Below are 19,756 nucleotides of genomic sequence, written 5' to 3' on the forward strand. Positions count from 1 at the left end.
GGAGAAGGAATGGGAAATATGATGTCCAGTAAGTTAAAAGTACTCAAACCCTTTTACCACTGTATTTCCAGTCATACTAAATCAAAATACACCATAGAAATTAGAACCACAACAAGATACCACATCACAGACACCCCTAGGATGGGTATTTTATAGACAGATAATAGTCCTGGCAAGGCTGTGAAGAAATGGGAGCCATAGGAAGGCAAGCTGACACACTGCGCTGGGTAACAGTTTGCAGTTCTTTAAAAACTTAAGCATAATAACTGAATGGCCCAACAATTAGCTCATTAGAGAACTGAAAACATATGACCACACAAAGACTTGTACATTTGTTTCTGTCAACATTATTCACAACAGTCAAAAGTGCAAATAACCCACGTGTCCACCAGCTGAACTGACAAACAAAAGTGGCATATGTTCACACAATGGAATCTTATTTGGCAATAAAAAGGATGAAGTATTGACACAAGCTACAACATGGACGAGCCTTGAAAACACTGGGAGGTAACGTCTGTTCACCCACAAGTGACGCTGAAGCACCCTTGGGCTTACAACACGTCCACCACCACCCCCTGCACCAAGAGGGAGAAAGGCAGCAAGCTACCTGGGGACAGACCCACTAGCCTGAATGTCAAAAAAAAAGGCTAACCACTTGCTGCTCAAAGTGTGACCCAAAGACTAGAAGCACTGCCATTACTCAGAAGTTTGTTAGAAATCCTGACTCTAAGGCACAACATTAACCTGCACTTTAAATGACTGGTGTGCATTAAGATTTGAGAGGCACCAGTCCAGACAGAAGACACTGGAGACAAAAAGAGAAGGGCAGAAAGTCAAAAATAAATTATGAACAGTTTCACAGTTCACTGAAGAACATCATCTTTATGAAACAGAATGCACAGCTAAGCAATCTTCTAGCGACCTCTTCTGGTTGATTCATGATACGCAATGACAGCCCCATGCACGCTAGCTCATTTTGAGTCCTTGTGACGGACACTCCAAAGAATAAGCAATAAAAAGTCTTTATTAAATACTGTATGGCAGGCCCTAAGTGCTTTATAACATGTTATGCTTTCTCTCAACAATTCTGGATGAAAGTGTAATGACTTCACTTTAGAGATAAAGAACTAAGCTCACAGATGTGCCGTAACTTGGTGAGAACACACAGTTAATAAACCTGATATGGAATCCAGGCTTTGACACCAAAGACTTTGCTGTTTCACCATACTGCCTCCGGGAAGGCTGAACATTACAAACTTACTTCCCAGAGAGATGGCGAAAGGGAGGGCAAAAGAGCATGGAACGAGCAACTCCTAGAAAGAACAGAAAACTAATGAAATTCGGGAAAACTCAAATGAGAGTGAGTATTCATTAATTTTAAAGGTTAAAATGCCTATTCAGATTTATTAAAGGAAAAGGATAAACATACTTACAGCATGGAATTAAAAAAAAAAAACATGTCCTGAAGGAGTTCTAGTTCTGAAAAGGGTAGAATACTAACAACTCAGTGCAAACGATTCACAACTGTGTGATGAAGTTGCACCTTTTCCCCTTCTCTCCCCCCACCTGGATCAGGACACTCAACAGGTCTACCATTTCTTTCTTCATGGTGTCTTCTGGGTCCACTTTAAGGTCTTTATTCTAAATACCCTTATCTAAGTAAACTCTTCTCTCATCTCAAACCTGCATTACTGCCAAAGTCACCTAAACTGGTCTCTTTGTCCGTACCTTTGACTCCACCCTCAACACGGGTGCCATTCCAATACTACTCGGTCTCTGGTGTCCACCCCCTCCCCTTAAAAGGAGAAGGACTTCGGTTCTAGAATTAAAGCACTCTAACTCTGAAGACATAAGCATTCTTCTCATCAGGTCACATCCTACAGTGGTGCCAGGACCTGCCCAATATCAAGTTTAAATCCTGTAGCTGTGCAGTCCAGTTATGACTTGAGTTGGGATCCCCAGGACCACCCCCAGGGCTAGGGGTTTGGCTGGGACTTACAGAACTTGGGGGAAGGCTATACTCATGGCTATAATTTATTAGAGCAAAAGGAAACCAAGCGGAAAGGCACACTGGGCAGAGTCCAGAGGAACTAGCTTTAAGATTCCAAAGATCCTCTCCATGGAGACAAACAACACACTTGACAATTAACACCACCTTAAAGACTCAGTGCCTGCCATGCGTGATTCAAGTCAAGCCAGGGCAAAAACCACCACAATACTGTAAAAATGATCCACAAACTGCAGTACAATTATGCCAAAGAAATTCCTGCACTGTTAAGAAAGGGCTAGGACCCACAACAGATTCTCCAGCCCGGGGATCTGGCAAAGGGACTAAGAACCCGCAGGGAATTTGACTTTGGAGGCCAGTGGGGTTTGACTACACAACTTACACGGGACTAGGGAAACAGACTCTTGGAGGGTACAAACAGAACTTGTGCACACCAGGACCCAGGAGAAAGGAGCACTGACCCAGCAGGAGACGGACCCAGACGTGCCTGCAAGTGTCCAGGAGTCTCCGGCGGAGGTGTGGGTCGGCGGTGGCCTACTGCAGGGTCAGTGGCGCTGAATACAACAGAGCATGCACAAGACGAGGCAGAGGAACCAGAGCTCAAACTGCCAACACCCGCTGGGTCGTCGAAAACCCAGGACTTCCAAAAACACATCTATTTCTGCTTTATTGACAACACCAAAGCCTTTGCGTGGATCACAATAAAATGGAGAATTCTTCAGGAGATGAGAATACCAGACCACCTGATCTGCCTCTTGAAAAATCTGTACGCAGGTCAGGAAGCACAATTAGAACTGGACATGGAACAACAGACTGGTTCCAAATAGGGAAAGGAATATGTCAAGGCTGTATATTGTCACCTTGCTTATCTAACTTATATGCAGAGTACATCGTGAGAAACGCTGGACTGGAGGAAGCACAAGCTGGAATCAAGATTGCCGGGAGAAATATCAATAACCTCAGATATGCAGATGACACCACTCTTATGGCAGAAAATGAAGAAGAACTAAACAGCCTCTTGATGAAAGTGAAAGAGAGTTAAAAAGTTGGCTTAAAGCTCAACCTTCAGAAAACGAACATCATGGCATCCGGTCCCATCACTTCATGACAAATAGATGGGGAAACAGTGGAAACAGTGTCAGACTTTATTTTTTGGGGCTCCAAAATCACTGCAGATGATGACTGCAGCCATGAAATTAAAAGATGCTTGCTCCATGGAAGAAAAGTTATGAGCAAACTAGACAGCATATTAAAAAGCAGAGACATTACTTTGCCAACAAAGATCTGTCTAGTCAAAGCTATGATTTTTTCCAGTAGCCATATATGGATGTGAGAGTTGGACTATAAAGAAAGCTGAGCACCAAAGAATTGATACTTTTGAACTGTGGTGTTGGAGAAAACTCTTGAGAGTCCCTTGGACTGCAAGGAGATCCAACCAGACCATTCTAAAGGAAATCAGTTCTGAATATTCATTGGAAGGACTGACGCTGAAGCTGAACCTCCAATACTTTGGCTACCTGATGCGAAGAATTGACTCACTGGAAAAGATTCTGATGCTGGGAAAGACTGAAGGCAGGAAGAGAAGGGGACAACAGAGGATGAGATGATTGGACGGCATCACCAACTCAATGGACATGAGTTTGAGCAAGCTCTGGAAGTTGGTGATGGACAGGAAAGCCTGGCGTGCTGCAGTCCATGGGGTTGCAAAGAGTCTGAGTGACTGAACTGACTGAGGGCAAAAATTACCATAATATTGTAAGGAAATTATCCTCAAATTAAAATTAATTAGTTGATTTTTGAAAAGAGTTCAAATTTTTAAATAAGAGTTCAAAAAAAAAAAAAAAAGACTCAGTGCCCAGGGAGTTAGGTCATACCCGCCTAGTACAGACCAAAATGCTATAACCCCACATGGAAAGCAAGTGTTCAGCATAAACCACACCACCTGCACCTACAGTTCAGGCACAAAGAGCCACTCATCAGAGACTCTTTGGGAAACTGCCAATTTCAAGTTCCCAGACAGCTCGGTGCCAGCCTCACAAGCAAGTCCATCTAGGGATGGAAGTCTCGGGCCTGCTGTGTACCCTGCTCTCTGCACCGGCCCTATTCCCTACCTGCTGTTCTCTGCAGGCTCCTTTCCACACCTTGTCCTTTCCATCTATCTGAATCCAAGCCTGGAAGACCACTTCTCCTCCGCAGGGCTCTGCCAACTTTTCCAGCTTCTTCTGTCCCCTTCCTCTGAACCTGTTTCCTCTGACGATTACCATTATGGCTTATTCATTCTAGAACACATGGATTCCCCTCATACTACAGCCACTCGTCAGGGGTCAACAACACACAGGCTCCCCAAAACTAACGATGGAGCAGACAGCAAACTGACTGCCAGGAGGCACGTCTACTCTAGGAACAGAGAACTCAATGAGAGACAGCTGAGAGCACGAGTCTCCACTCTGTGTGAACCTACACAGGATCCAGGGCATTACTGACATGACTTTCAAGAACAGGTCACAGACTAGTGAATTCTGAAAATATGGCTTAAAGAAAAACCTTACTAGTCTTTGCACATTAGCGTTTTACTATTTCAAAACCTAATATTTACTCAGCAAATACCTGAAGTATCAATCTTTTCATAGGTTTTTAGCTACAAGGGTATTTAAGGTGTTATTGTTTATAATGACAGAAAACTTTAAACTAATACATCTAATAGGAAATTAAAAGAGAGGCTTCTCAGGTGGCTCAGCGGGAAAGAATCCACACTGTCAATGCAGGAGACACAGGTTTGATCCCTGATCCAAGAAGATCCCACATGCCGCAGAGTAACTCACCCAGTGGCCAGCTACAGCGACAGAGCCTGTGCTCTAGGACCCGGGATCACAGTCACTCAGCCCATGCTCTGCAATTCCTGAAGCCCCTGCACCCAAGGGCCCATGCTTTGTAGCAAGTGAAGCACCACAGTGAGAAGCCCGCACGCTACAGAAAACCCACACAGCAACGAAGACCAGCACAGCCAATCACTAATAAATAAGTAAATAAATTATAGTCATACAGAATGCCATTCACTTATTTTAAATGTACATACTGATTCAACATTTAAACATTTATGCTTACAACACACTGCTTTTTTAAATTATGAAATAATTTAGATACCTTATCTTATATAAAAATATTTATGTATGGAGAAATAACAGAAATATATATATAAATGTTAATAATGCTTATCTCTATGGTGACATTAGAGTGATTTCCCAGTGGTTGCCATGGGGGAGAGGGGGTGGAGATGGGATGGATTGGGAGTTTAAGGTTAGTAAATGCAAACTATAATGTTTAGAATAGATAAACAAGGTCCTACTGAATAGCACAGGGAACTATATTCAATATACTGTGATAAACAATAATGGAAAAGAATATGCAAAAAAATGTCTATATATGTATAACTAAATACTCTGCTGCACAACAGACATTAACACAACACTGTAAATAACTATACTTTAATAAATTTTTTTTAAAGGGGGTTTCTTATTTTCTTTCTTTTTGTTAGTATTTTAAAACTTTTCCAGAGTGAAAATATCACACAATTAACATTTTGTAACATAAATAAGTGAGATACCTGCTAATAACATCAAAACACATATTACAGGGCTCTTTACTACACTGAATTTGCTAATAGTATGAATCAATCTCATGTCCCTTGAGATTTCACACAATGTGAGTCATGTAACACAACCTTTTAAATACCTGATCTCCTAATACCAGCACTGATAAAGGATCATCACTGACTACATGGCTCTGACATGTCAACCAGCACTGAACAGCAGTGTCCTTAAGAATACCATTCTGATTATCAAGAGATTTACTCACAGAACATCTTGAACAAAGTAAGTCAATTTCATAGAGCAATTCAATAAAAAGAGTTTCAATGATAATCTTTAGGACTGTTAGCTTCCAGCTATCAGGGTTAACTGCCCACAATAACATTCCAAATCATTTCATTTATCACAGACAATCACAGTTTTGATCCTTATGTGCATCACTATGGACTGCAAGCTTAAGAACAGCAAGAAAACACCCCACAGATCTCTAGAAAAAGAATACCTATTCTTACCTTAGGACATGTTCTTACCTTAGCAAAAAGGTGATCCCTATACTGTTGCTGAGTAACAAAATTTTTATAACATACTACACAAGCAAAGGAGCTGATGAAAGGTCCATGCAGTGTAATTGTTGGATCACATGGAGAGTGGTCGAACCTACTTGGCAAAACAGAGGTAAAATTAGAAAATCTGACATATTCTAGAGGCAGCACTAAGTTGCTTCATTTGTTAAGTTAGACACACATATTCAAGTGTTTACACTTCTTCTACTGAAGTATTAAATAATGTTCTTTATATTCAAGAAATATCAAGTGGTTCTTGTATACCATGCTATCTCTTGAAACAGTGACCAACAGCTTAAAATTTCAAAAAAGTACTCAAGATACAATAAAATGGATTTAAGCATATTTCACCAAATTGGTAAACTGCCAGTCTGAAAACTGTACAGCCATTATCCATTTCTTCTTGCAAGGAACAAAATAAAACTCAGAAATAATTGTAAATGAATCACTAGAATAATAATGTAATGTCAAGCTTTCTGGTACACACCTATTTCCTAAAAATGGCTTTTAATCCTTTTAATGTCATTTTAATCATTTAACAAATTTGTGTCATTGAAAACTGCCTCAAAGACTTTTTAAAAATTAAAAACACTTAAAATACAGTTATCTGTAGAATACTGAACCCCTCTCCAGAAGGCTCTCACAGCAGGGTCAGGCATAAGCAGGGTGAGACATCTGGAGAGGGTCGAGAGCCCCAAACTCTCAACTCCCCTCTTCAAACTATAAAAAGGGGAGACTACGAAGGTAAGGACTATTTAACTCCTTTAATATTGCCTTCTCTTGATATTTACTTTCTCAAGCTCTACTATTCAAAATTCAGTAAATCATGGCTCTCATAAATAGAACATTTATTATTAACTTTGCTACACCTGGTTTGCCTTTAGCATTTACTTTGCAATGACATATTATCTTTCTTTGGGCTAGCCCACATATCTGTAAATGCTCTGTGTCTCTTAAAATTTGCTAACGGACTGAATTTCTGTAAAACTGATCCAAATGTACATCAATGCAAAGAGTCTGGTCAGAATTTTATGAAACATATTAGGACTGAATATCACTAGAATAATCTGACTTCAAGCCTCCTAGGAAGCCTAAGAAATGTAAATTACCGTAGGAGTTTGGAATATAAAGCTACAATCACAATGGCAGAGGTGCCTCACGCTCTCAGTTCACCTTCAGCACCCACTGTTCTGAACATCACACTTACCTTTTCAAATGTCCTAAGAGAAGGTGCCCATTATCAAATTCCTTGTTACAGTGCATTATGGGACATGAAATTGGTTTCCCAGATGCTCGAATTTGGCTTCCTCTTCGGAATGAACCTTTTGTTCCAGAATTAACTGTGCCTGTTTTGAGTCCTGTATCATCAGAATATAAACTCTTAAGTTCCTATTTCAGGTAACTGTCCTTTAGAGTGGTAATCAAAAGTATGAAAAAACAACAGAAAAACACTGCTGCTGCTGCTGCTGCTAAGTCACTTCAGTCGTGTCCAACTCTGTGCGACCCCATAGACGGCAGCCCACTAGGCTCCCCCGTCCCTGGGATTCTCCAGGCAAGAACACTGGAGTGGGATGCCATTTCCTTCTCCAATGCATGAAAGTGAAAAGTGAAAGTAAAGTCGCTCCGTTGTGTCCGACTCTTATCGACCCCATGGACTGCAGCCTACCAGGCTCCTTCGTCCATGGGATTTTCCAGGCAAGAGTACTGGAGTGGGGTGCCATCGCCTTCTGGGCAGCATCAAATGGGTGATGCTACTAGTAATTAAGTGCTTACAAACTTTCTTATAAAAGATATAACAACCTACAAATAAATAGCTATTTGGGACAAGGAAAGCCATTAAGATCTCCAAGTAATATTATCTTGAGGAAAAGAACTGTTCCCGTAAGTTCAACAGCCGAGAAATGTCAAAGATGGACTATATCACTGTACCTGCCTCCCTTCTGTTCATTTATATAAGCTGACAAAGATTTTTTCTTCTAATTCTTATTTTCTCTTTTAAGTATCTTACACACATTATAAGGTTCAGTTATACAAGCTGTAACTGAGACGGGACGGGAATGGGGAGGACAAGGAGAATGCCTTCACCAGTCCTTTTATCTGGTGAAGATTATCCCTTTCCATCATAATCTTGGTCTTACAGTCACACAACTTTCCAGCCTCAGCCAAATTCTGTTTCCAGGCAAACTCCCAATGCATGTTGTACAGTGAAAAATTTAGAGTTAAGTTCTATAAACAAAGAATTTAAAAAGTGCTAGGAGGATTCTGATATATAGTTTGATTATTATTATTTCTTATAACTTGTTTCACTCAAATACTTTGAATACTTCATATAACAAAAAATTGTGTATTTATCTTTATGGCAATTTCTACCAAGTCCTTAAGCATTTAACTGGAATAAAATGTTATACCTTTAACATCATCTAGTTAAGATCCCCAAATGGTTATCTATGTTGAAGGTTTCAATGCTCTTCTGTTTATGGAAGAAATGGCTCTATTAAATGCTGTCAAAATGCTTATAAATGTGTTCTATCAATAAAAAAGGACTAACAGCATTAATCATATTCAAAGAAAAATTAATGACAATACACCTTTTTTTGCTTTCATTTTTTAATGCAGTCAGAATTAAGAGTAATTTTTACTGTCCATCCACATCCCAGGTGTTGCCTTTACTTAGCCATAGAGGTTCTGGATAAAAATTAAAGTGGAGAAAGCAATCAATTAGAAGAAAATAAGCTTTATCCAGGGAAAGGCAAAATACAGAGAGATTTAAACAGCTCTTTTCCTTAAATAGTATAGCGTGTTGTTTTTAAATGACTATTCAAATGTGCGGAAACTGGTCTAACTATAAATATCTATAAAAAAGTTGGATTTCCAAAGCTTGAATAATTATAATGTCCTTACACTACTTCTAATCAAAGAACTGAATTATAATGGCTGGATACTTTGGAATAGATTGAATGGAGTCCCTTAATGCTATTGAGAAGTAGAATCTCACTTTTTATAATTGACAGCAAAAAGACATCTCTGTTTTCCCCAGCTCTCCGCTCCTCAAAGAAATGGCACCACAGCAAGTACAGCCCAGTGCTAAAGCCGCTATGCCAGCAAGAGCCCCCTAACTCTTCAGTGCTACAGTGTGGCAGGGACCAAGCAAGAAGATAGAACCACCACATAAAAAGAATGTAACTAATTGGTGTGACCTGAAGTGATCTACAGTACCACATCTTGACAAGAATTATAAAGACAGCGAACTGAGTCATCTGTTCCCACTTGATCCATTCAGAAAAATATATACTCAGATGTTCATGAATTCAATTTACAGTGAATTAAAATATTCTGAAACTCCAGTACTTTGGCCACCTCATGTGAAGAGTTGACTCACTGGAAAAGACTCTGATGCTGGGAGGGACTGGGGGCAGAAGGAGAAGGGGACGACAGAGGATGAGATGGCTGGATGGCATCACCGACTCAATGGATGTGAGTTTGAGTGAACTCCGGGAGATGGTGATGGACAGAGAGGCCTGGCGTGCTGCGATTCATGGGGTCACAAAGAGTCGAACACAAGTGAGCGACTGAACTGATCTGAACTGAACTGAAAATATTCTGACAACCTGAAAGCCAGAGATTAGGCTTAAAGGGATATATTACTGACCCAGCAATCATTCTAGACAAGACTTGAAAGTGTTAGATTCATATGAGAGAAACAATTTTACAAGAGATCTTGTAAGCCTTGTAGTTCTACACCATTTTTGTATCAAAATCTTCCCAGATCTACAGATACCCTCTAGAAGTGAGGCCCAAACGTGTATTTAAGACTCCCAAGTGATTCTGATATAGCTAAAGACAGCAATTTTCAAGTAAACTTTTCTAAAGTAGGTTTGGAATACCAAACAATTCTTTTGTTTAGTTGAATGACAGTCACATTTGGAACATGATTCTAGGCTTCCTTTCTGTGTTCATATGCAAATACTCATTGCCCACTCTGGTATAATATTCAACCAACACTTATTGGACATTTCTGTGCAGAGCCTTCTTCTTAGGCACTGACACTAAAAAAATTAATTAGGCTTAGCCTCTGTCCCCATAACATATAAATCTAGTAAAAGACACAGATATGTAAACATATCAATCCAACACAACAGGGTAAAAACTATAGGCAAAAAATGAATAAAACACTGTAGCATCAAAGACAACTGGGCAATCAAACTTAGGCAGACTAAAAAACCTAGCACCCTCTAGTACTGAATGTAGTACTTACTTGCCTGTGGCTAACCACATAGGCAAGTAAGAAAAAAGTTAAAGGTATTTAAGAGGGAGGATAGGGCAAGGGGGCAGTTTGCCAGGCACAAACATACTGGGAGATAAGAAATGCAGTGTCAGGGAGTAGCCAAGTGTCAAAATACCTACAAATTATTGGAATTATTTTAAAAGTGGCAATTTTATTCTGTTCAAAGAAAAGCGCTCTGAAAACTACAGAACAAGATATCCAGGTTCAAAGTTGAGCACTGCATACAAAGATTATTTCTAAGACTTTTTGCAACTAAACTTTTGGCTGGATTAAATCCACAGCTAAGGTTTCTGTGAGTAACCCAAGCCTCTAAGAGCTCAGTGGGTCTTGTACAAGACAGGCTAGAAAAGCTGCCATGATGGGACTATCCTGAAAGTGTTAGTTGCTCAGTCATGTCTGACTCTTTGCAACCCCATGGACTGTAGCCCACCAGGCTCCACTTTCCATGGGATTCTCCAAGCAAGAATACTGGAGAGGGTTGCCATTCCCTATCCAAGGGATCTTCCCAACCCAGGGATAGAATCCAAGTCTCCCACATTGCAGGCAGATTCTTTACTGTCTGAACCACCAGGGAACCCCAAGGGACTGTCCTACTGACTCAAAAATTTTACTAAATTATCTGGTGGAAGGAAAATGCTCCACAGTAATTCTTCCAGGAATCTCAGGTCTGTAGAGTTATTAATGAAGAAGCTACCCACTGCTTTAGATGAGCCTCCAATGTCAACCCTTCCAACAAAATATCTACACAGGTTCCATGGACAAATAAATAAGTAAATGCTAATCATTTCTATCTCAGCTTAAATTCCATTTCCTTACAGAATCCTGACCTCAAATAACCTGTTACACACCTTCACATAGTACTATTTCATGTAGGACACACATGAATGAATAAATGAGCAATATCTAATCAGCTCAAGGATTACTTTTATTCAAAATACACTTTTGCCAAAATAGGAAGACAACTGGTAGGTATAGCAGGCCTCCAGTTAAGTAAATTTCAATACTTTATATACTTACTAGCAACTGAACAAACAGACACAATGCCTTAGGGCTTCAGGGAAGCCTCTGATCTCTAAAGAATACCTGGCATTTTTAACCACTGGTCCACACACAGTCTGGCTGCTTCTGTATCAGAATGTCCTCGAATAAATTCCAGTTCTTGTAACCCATGAGCATGCTGAAAATCGATTTTTTCCTAAAGATATTAAGAAAAAAATCAATTAAACTGTGATTACTAATCTTGTTTCCTTAAGAAAATGATTTTGTCACAACAGTGATCAGAAAATACTGATTATCCTTTATACCTGTAACTCCAAGTCTAGAACTCTATCCTAAGGAGCTAAGTCAAACCAAAGTTTCCTGCTCTAAATGAGATGTTGATCCCAATGTCATCTATATTTGCACAAAGTTTGCAACAACTTAATCTCCAACAACAGGGTACTGTTTAAGTAACTTATGGTGTGTACATTTCATGAAAGTCATTAGAAACACTAACCAAACTTTTCAATGAATTAGGAATATACTTTTGATATCAAGTATGTTACCAAATAGTATTAAATGAATAGGGTCAAATATAAGCAAAGATTATTTCAAGCGATATGTAACTCTGCCTGCAGAGAGGGAAAAAGGCAGACAATAAATATGATAAAAGTCAATGGTTATCTCTGGAATGGAAATACGAATGATTATTTTCATCCTTACATTTTAAAACACTTTTTTTAAATGTTCCACATGTAGTCTGAAGTATATAGAAGCCTATTAAATATTTGTTCAATGAACAGTGTAAGAGCAAACCCTCATTAGTACTTAACATGTACCAGTACAAAACATCTACTCCATCTAGATCAAAGATTTTTTCCATAAAGGGCCACAGGATAAATATTTAAGGCTCTGCAGCCCATACAGTCTCTTTTGCAACTACTCAACTCTGCTGCTGTAGCACAAAAACAGCCATAGATAATATGTAAACAAATGGGCATGGCTATGTTCCAATAAAACTTTATTTACAAGAACAGGCAGTGGGCCAGTGCCAACTACTAAACTAGATGCTTTAGACTTTTACAGTCTCTAAATCTTTCTGGTTATGTTACTGATGAATCTATTTGCATACTCTAATCATGCTGTATCTATAGGTTGGTACAAAAGTAATTGTGGTTTCAGACCATGAATTTTAAATCATTATAATTAGGCTCAACACATCTTTATTAATCAAAATAGGAACGATTACAATCAACACATTTTTGCCAACAAGAAATGTTTATTCCTATAGCGTAAAAATCCATGCTTTGGGATTCAACAAATTCTAGGGAAACATTTTCTGCCTCTTGCTGTTGTGGAAGTGTTTTCGCTGCAAAAAGTTGTTGAGATGCTTGAAGAAAGTGGTAGTCGGTTGGTGAGACATCAGGTGAATATGGTGGATGAGGCAAAACTTTGTAGCCCAATTAGTTCAACTTTTGAAGTGTTGGTTGTGCAATGTATAGTCCAATGTTGTCATGGAGAAGAACTGGACCCCTTTCTGTTGACCAATGCTGGTGCCAGGCACTGCAGTTTTCAGTGCATCTCATTGATTTGCTAAGCATACTTCTAAGATGGAAGGTTTCACTGGGATTGAGAAAGCTGTAGTGGATCAGACTGGCAGCAGACTACCAAATAGTGATCATGACATTTTTTTGGTGCAAGCTGGACTTTGGGAAGTGCTTTGGAGCTGCTTCTCAGCCCAACCACTAAGCTGGTCGTCACTGGTTGTCATAAAAATCCACTTTTCATTGCATGTCATAATCCAATCCAGAAGTGATTCATTGTTATTGCACAGAATAAGGGAAGACACTTCAAAGCAACAATATTTTTTATTTGGTCAGCTCACGAGGCACCCACTTTATTGAGCTTTTCCACCTCTCCAATTTGCTTCAAATGCTGAACGACCATAAAACTGTCCATGTTGAGCTCTTCAGCAACTTGTGTAGTTGTAAGAGGATTAGCTTCAATAAAGGCTCTCAGTTGGTCACTGTCAACTTTCGTTGGCTGGCCACTACACTCCTCATCTTCAAGGCTCTGGTCTTCTCTGCAAAACTTCTTGAATCAGCACTGCACTATACGTTCGTTAGCAGTTCCTGGGCCAACTGCGTTGTCGATGTTGCAAGTTGTCTCTGCTGCTTAATGAACCGTTTGAACTCGAGTAAGAAAATCGCCTGAATTTGCTTTTAGTCTAATATCATTTTCCAGTCTAAATACATATAAAATAAACAGTAAGATATCAGAAAAAAAATATAGCAGGAAATGTGCATTAAAATGATGCATAACATAACCACATTTGTTTAAGAATGTATTTCAATATCAAATGGCAAAGTTCAACAATGCAAAACTGCAATTACTTTTGCACCAACCTAATAACAATTAACACTTATTAACCACTTACCATGTGCCAGGCACTATTCTTAAAGCATCTTAGATCTTATTTTCTCAATAACTCTGTAAGATGGGTACCAGTATGGTTCCCATTTTATAATGGGAAAACTGAGGCATAGGAAGTTCAAATAAATTGCACAAGGACAAATAACAATGCCAGGATTTAAACTTTCATTCTGTAATCTGATTCTAGAACTCATGCACTTAACCAGTATACCATACTATATCTCAAAAAGGTTTTTATATCCTTAAAAAGAAATAACAAAGCCACAAACGCTAGATTTGCAAGAAACAGACCTGGATACTGAATGACCTTGTTAGCAATGCAACAGGATCTTCTATCAGCACAGTTAAGAGGGGGGCAGGCAGATTCAAGATTGTAATCAGAAAAAAAATCAGCTACACAACACTGTTCTAAGTATAGCCATAGAGTACTAATTCTCCAAAGATGCTCATATGCATTATATAGCTATTCCTATGCATGTTAGGGGCACATTCCCTCTTGTGAGTCATTTTAACTCCTGGAATATCAACAAGCAAAGCTGGTAACTGGTCAACTAGTCAAGCACAACACATTATCTCCGAAAGTGATTTATTCAATGAAGATTTTAATAGATAAAAAAAAAAAATTTCTGTCTAAAAAGATGGACAATACACTTTAACAGTGAGACATCAAAAATCAAAAGGCCTAGACGAAAAAAAAAATTTCTGTCTAAAAAGATGGACAATACACTTTAACAGTGAGACATCAAAAATCAAAAGGCCTAGACAAGCTGGAAGACGTTTTCTACTATCTTCTGTAGTCAGAGTTAACACCTACTACAATTCTTCAAGAATTAGTTTTATTATCTTTCTAGGTAGTTTATTTTGTTTTTTGTTTTCTGTCATCTATCAATAGTTTTTTTTTAATAAGCTATATATAAAGGAGAACCAAATTTTCAAAACATCATGAATGCATAGCAAGCAAGGAGCTACAGAACCTGTGTGAGTCACTTTCTCTCTTAGAAAGAAATCTAGAAAAATGCATTCTTTAAAATTGGCTAAGTAAGAATTTCAGTTTTAAAAAACTTTCTCCAACAACAAGCTAAAGTCTTTAATACAATGGATGAACGTTTGCAAAGGTAAAAGCTGAAACTATCCTTGAGAAAAACCCTTACTGTCATACCAACTACTCTGAACTCATCACAAAAGCAGTGAGCATCACTGAGGAAATGGGTGGAAAAAGAGGATATCTTGATAACCACTCCTCTCTCAGAGACTTTCCCCATACACACACACTTAATGTAATTTGCGGAAAGAAGCTTCCTTAAAAATGAATAGTGTCTCTGCCAGGAAAGAAATAATCTGTTTTTTTTTAAAAAAAAAAATCACTAATGTATTAAGCATTTTAAACATACAATTAGAATACTATCCTCTAGTTTAATTGGCATTACATTATAAAATATTAATAAAAGTCCCCAAACAAAGGTACTTCTAAATTCAAAGATTAAGGTATTTTACATTAGATTAAGGAGATACTAAAACAAAGGTGACAGAAATATATAAATTCCTTTATAGTAACCAACGGAACAAGGAAGCAAAAACATACATGGTAAAATTATGCTGTGATTTGTACTTCCATTTTTAAACTCCCAAGAGGAAGTTTTTTTACCCAATTGGCCAACATTTTACTCTAATAGACATCTGGCAGTATTGGGAGAGTTCTCTAAGGTAATTTCATTTGGTAACCTTCTATAAAGCAAGTCAAAGTTTGAAATGGTTTATATCATGCAAGATTCTAAATCAGGCTTCATCTTCTACTGCCGTAATTCAATAATCGAAGGAAGAGGATGAAGTGAAAGTGGTCTGGCTCTACTGCGTTTCAAATAACCTTTCAACAGCTTGTATCTACAGAAGCCCTGATAAACTGTGATAAAGTAACTAGAAGCTTATATAATCCCATGAATTTAAATTCCCAAAATAAAGTCCACTCAAGTCTATTTTTTTTTTTTTTTGGTCTGTATACCTATATGATCAAAATCCAACAAACAAAAACAGATATAAAGAGCCATCATGAACCACTACTAAATCATGAGCAGATTTCATGCTGAGCTTGTATCCGATTACGCATCTTTTGATTATATAAGTATCTATTTAACTTTCTTACAAACAATTCTATAATCTGGTAAAACATCAATGAAAGCAGCCACATACCCTGAATGCCCTATTCTTTTCTTCTTTCTGCTGTTTCTCCACTTCAACATGGCGGGCTAGGCGTGCCAGAGTCAAGGCGACTTTATCCTTCTGATGGTCAATATGGTCTTTATGCTTATCCTATAATTGAAAACAATTTTCATTCCTTTTAGCTAACAAAATTAGCTTTGGGATTACATATATCCATTTACCGAAGAGTTACTAAAGAACCATTTACAGAATTTCCCTGGCGGTCCAATGGTTAAGACTCTGTGCTTCCACTGCAGGGGGCATGGGTTTGATCCCCAGTCAGGAAGCTAAGATTCCACATGCCATGTAGTGCAGCCAAAAAACTAAAAAGAACCACTTACTTTTTTAAATTTAATTTTTATTTTCTATTGGGGCACAGGTGATTTACAATGTTGTGTTTCAGGTATACAACAAAGTGATTCATTTATACATATACATATATCCATTCTTTACAGATTCTTTTTCCATATAGGTTGTTATAGAATACCGAGTTCCCTGTGTTACACAGCAGCTCCTTGTTGATTAAGGAACTATTTACTCTTATCAAATTTCTAAGAACTTGTCTTGTTTATGTGTAAATTGTGGTAGTCTGCAGGACAGCTAATCACCCACCAGCACCTTTGATTTTCACAAAGTTACATAGCCTATCAATCATCCTTATATCCTTCTCTTTTTAGGTTTATTCATTTATTTTTTGGCTGCGGTGGGTCTCTGTTGCTGCACATGGGCTTTCTCTAGCTGCAGCAAGTGGAGGCTACTCTTACTGAGGACAGGCTCTAAGGCGCGGGGGCTTCAGCAGTCACAGCACACAGCCTCCATAGTTGCAGCTCGGTGGCTCTAGAGTGCGGGCCGCAGCAGGTGTGGCCCATGGGCTTAGCTGCTCTGTGCCATGTGGGATCTTCCTGGAACAGTGTCCCCTGCATTCCAAGGTGGATTCTTAAACCACTGGACTACTAGAGAAGTCCCATCTTTATTTCCTTTATAACCATCTGGATACTGAAAAGTTTGGCTCTGCTTTGCTCTTAGCCTGTAAGGTAATTTTGAGCCATTAGTCCACCCACTAAAAGGTCTGACAGTGCAAACACTCTTGGCTCTGGATTTTTAGCAATTCCTGGACAGTATGTATATAAGAGAAATTACTGATTAAAAAGAAATGATCTAATTTCTGTTTTCTGGCCCAACATACAAGGAAGAAGCTTAGAAACAGCCACTCAATTATAACAAGTAAAAAGCTTGAATGAACTGTGAAGTCAACTGAGTGGAGCAGAAACCCATGCATGGAAAGCTCAATGGGACCAGTGCTGGTGTGGGGACCTGGCCTGGAACTGACCAGGCACTGGAAGCTCAGTGTGGGCAAGTTTTAACCTGACTTAAATGCCAGAGGAACTCAGTCATGGGAGGGCCTCACCCTCTCGTGAGGCCCTTCAGAAGCTTTACCAGGTCCTCAGTGACAACTGAAGAAAAATCCCATCATGTTTCCAGTGGGGGGAGAAAAAAGTGAGTATTTTGAAATATGTCAAGAGCATTAAGTTCTTATTGATGTGTGCCTTTCAGAGAAGCTACTTCATGAGAAACTCCAACCTGAGAGACAGGAAACAGCCATCCTCCCAGGAGAGCGGAAGGCCTGGGAAGCCCCGACACGGTTCCAGCCCAGGGTCGCAAGCTCTCCGCGGCTGAGACCAGTCACAGAGCACGACCCTTCTGTTTACTGCAGCTCCTTTACCTAGGACAGCATGTCCACTTTCAAAATGAAAACTGCAAGCATACCAAAGGGCAGAAATACAATTTGAAGAGCAAGCAAAGAATGGCAGAGCTGGTACGGATGTTGGAATTATCAGACCAGGAATTTAAAACTACCAAGATTACTATGCTGAGAGCCCTAATGGAAAAAGCAGGCAACATGCAAGAACAGATGTGTAATGTAGAGACAGAAATCCTAAAAGAGAACCAAAAAGAAATCAGCCATCAAAACACCACAACACAAGTGAACAGTGCTCACCACACACTGCACACCACAAAAGAAAAAAATCTCTGAGCCTGAGAGTATGTCAACAGAAACTTCCAAAACTGGAAGACAGCGGAAAAAAGATGGAGAAAGAAAACATATATATATATATATAAGAACTGTTGGGCTTCCCTGGTGGCTCAGGTGGTAAAGAATCCCCCTGCAATGCAGGAGACCTGAGTTCAATCCCTGGGTTGGGAAGATGGCCTGGAGAAGGGCATGGCAACCCACTCCAGTATTCTTGCCTGCAGAACCCCCATGGACAGAGGAGCCTGGTAGACTACTATCCATGGGATCACAAATAGTCATGACTGAGTGACACAGTTCATGGGGTCGCAAAGAGTTGGACACAACTGAGCAACTAAGCACAGCACACACACAAGAACTGTTACGAAAGATATAGCAAATGCATAATAGGAATGCCAGGAGAAAGAAAAAGGAACAGAGGAAACATCTGAAGCAATAACAACAATTTCCCCAAATTAATAGCAGACACCAAATCAGAAATCAAGGAAGAAATAAAACCTTACTTTGCGGATGACATGCTTTTCCTAAGAAAAAAACATGCAAACAAACCAAACAGTAGTTAGGGGTGAAGTAACTCACTACGAACAAAGCTAGTGGAGGTGATGGAATTACAGTGGAGCTATTTCAAATCCTGAAAGATGATGCTGTGAAAGTGCTGCACTCAATATGCCAGCACATTTGGAAAACTCAGCAGTGGCCACAGGACTGGAAAACTTCCGTTTTCATTCCAATTCCAAAGAAAGGCAATGCCAAAGAATGCTCAAACTATCACACAATTGCACTCATCTCACATGCTAGTAAAGTAATGCTCAAAATTCTCCAAGCCAGCCTTCAGCAATACGTGAACCGTGAACTTCCTGATGTTCAAGCTGGTTTTAGAAAAGGCAGAGGAACCAGAGATCAAATTGCCAACATCTGCTGGATCATCAAAAAAGCAAGAGGGTTCCAGAAAAACATCTATTTCTACTCTTTTGACTATGCCAAAACCTTTGACTGTGTGGATCACAATAAACTGTGGAAAATTCTGAAAGAGATGGGAATACCAGACCACCTGACCTGTCTCTTGAGAAACCTATATGCAGGTCAGGAAGCAACAGTTAGAACTGGACATGGAACAACAGACTGGTTCCAAATAGGAAAAGGAGTACATCAAGACTGCATATTGCCACCCTGCTTATTTAACTTATATGCAGAGTACATCATGAGAAACGCTGGGCTGGAAGAAGCACAAGCTAGAATCAAGACTGCCGGGAGAAATATCAATAACCTCAGATATGCAGATGACACCACCCTTATGGCAGAAAATGAAGAAGAACTAAAGAGCCTCTTGATGAAAGCGAAAGAGGAGAGTGAAAAAGTTGGCTTAAAGCTCAATATTCAGAAAACGAAGATCATGGCATTTGCTCCCATCACTTCATGGAAAATAGATGGGGAAACAGTGGAAACAGTGTCAGACTTTATTTTGGAGGGCTCAAAAATCACTGCAGATGATGACTGCAACCATGAAATTAAAAGACGTTTACTCCTTGGAAGAAAGGTTATGACCAACCTAAATAGCATATTGAAAAGCAGAGACATTACTTTGCCAACAAAGGTCCGTCTAGTCAAGGCTACGGTTTTTCCGGTGGTCATGTATGGATGTGAGAGTTGGACTGTGAAGAAAGCTGAGCGCCG

At 39.3% G+C, this 19,756-nt stretch overlaps 1 protein-coding gene across 1 annotated transcript in view; it reads right to left on the minus strand.

Annotated features, from left to right (window-relative positions):
* Positions 1 to 19,756, minus strand: part of ZNF451 (zinc finger protein 451) — a 96,650-nt gene that overhangs the window by 51,339 nt on the left and 25,555 nt on the right. The window contains exons 4-7 of the mRNA XM_068960661.1: positions 16,042 to 16,161; positions 11,527 to 11,638; positions 7,366 to 7,516; positions 6,126 to 6,252 (exon numbers count right to left, since the gene is read on the minus strand). Coding sequence (XP_068816762.1) covers positions 6,126 to 6,252; positions 7,366 to 7,516; positions 11,527 to 11,638; positions 16,042 to 16,161 — 510 coding nt within the window. The remainder of the gene's footprint in view (positions 1 to 6,125; positions 6,253 to 7,365; positions 7,517 to 11,526; positions 11,639 to 16,041; positions 16,162 to 19,756) is intronic.

Source organism: Capricornis sumatraensis, chromosome 22, assembly GCF_032405125.1.
Source record: "Capricornis sumatraensis isolate serow.1 chromosome 22, serow.2, whole genome shotgun sequence".
Classification (NCBI taxonomy): Eukaryota; Metazoa; Chordata; class Mammalia; order Artiodactyla; family Bovidae; genus Capricornis; species Capricornis sumatraensis.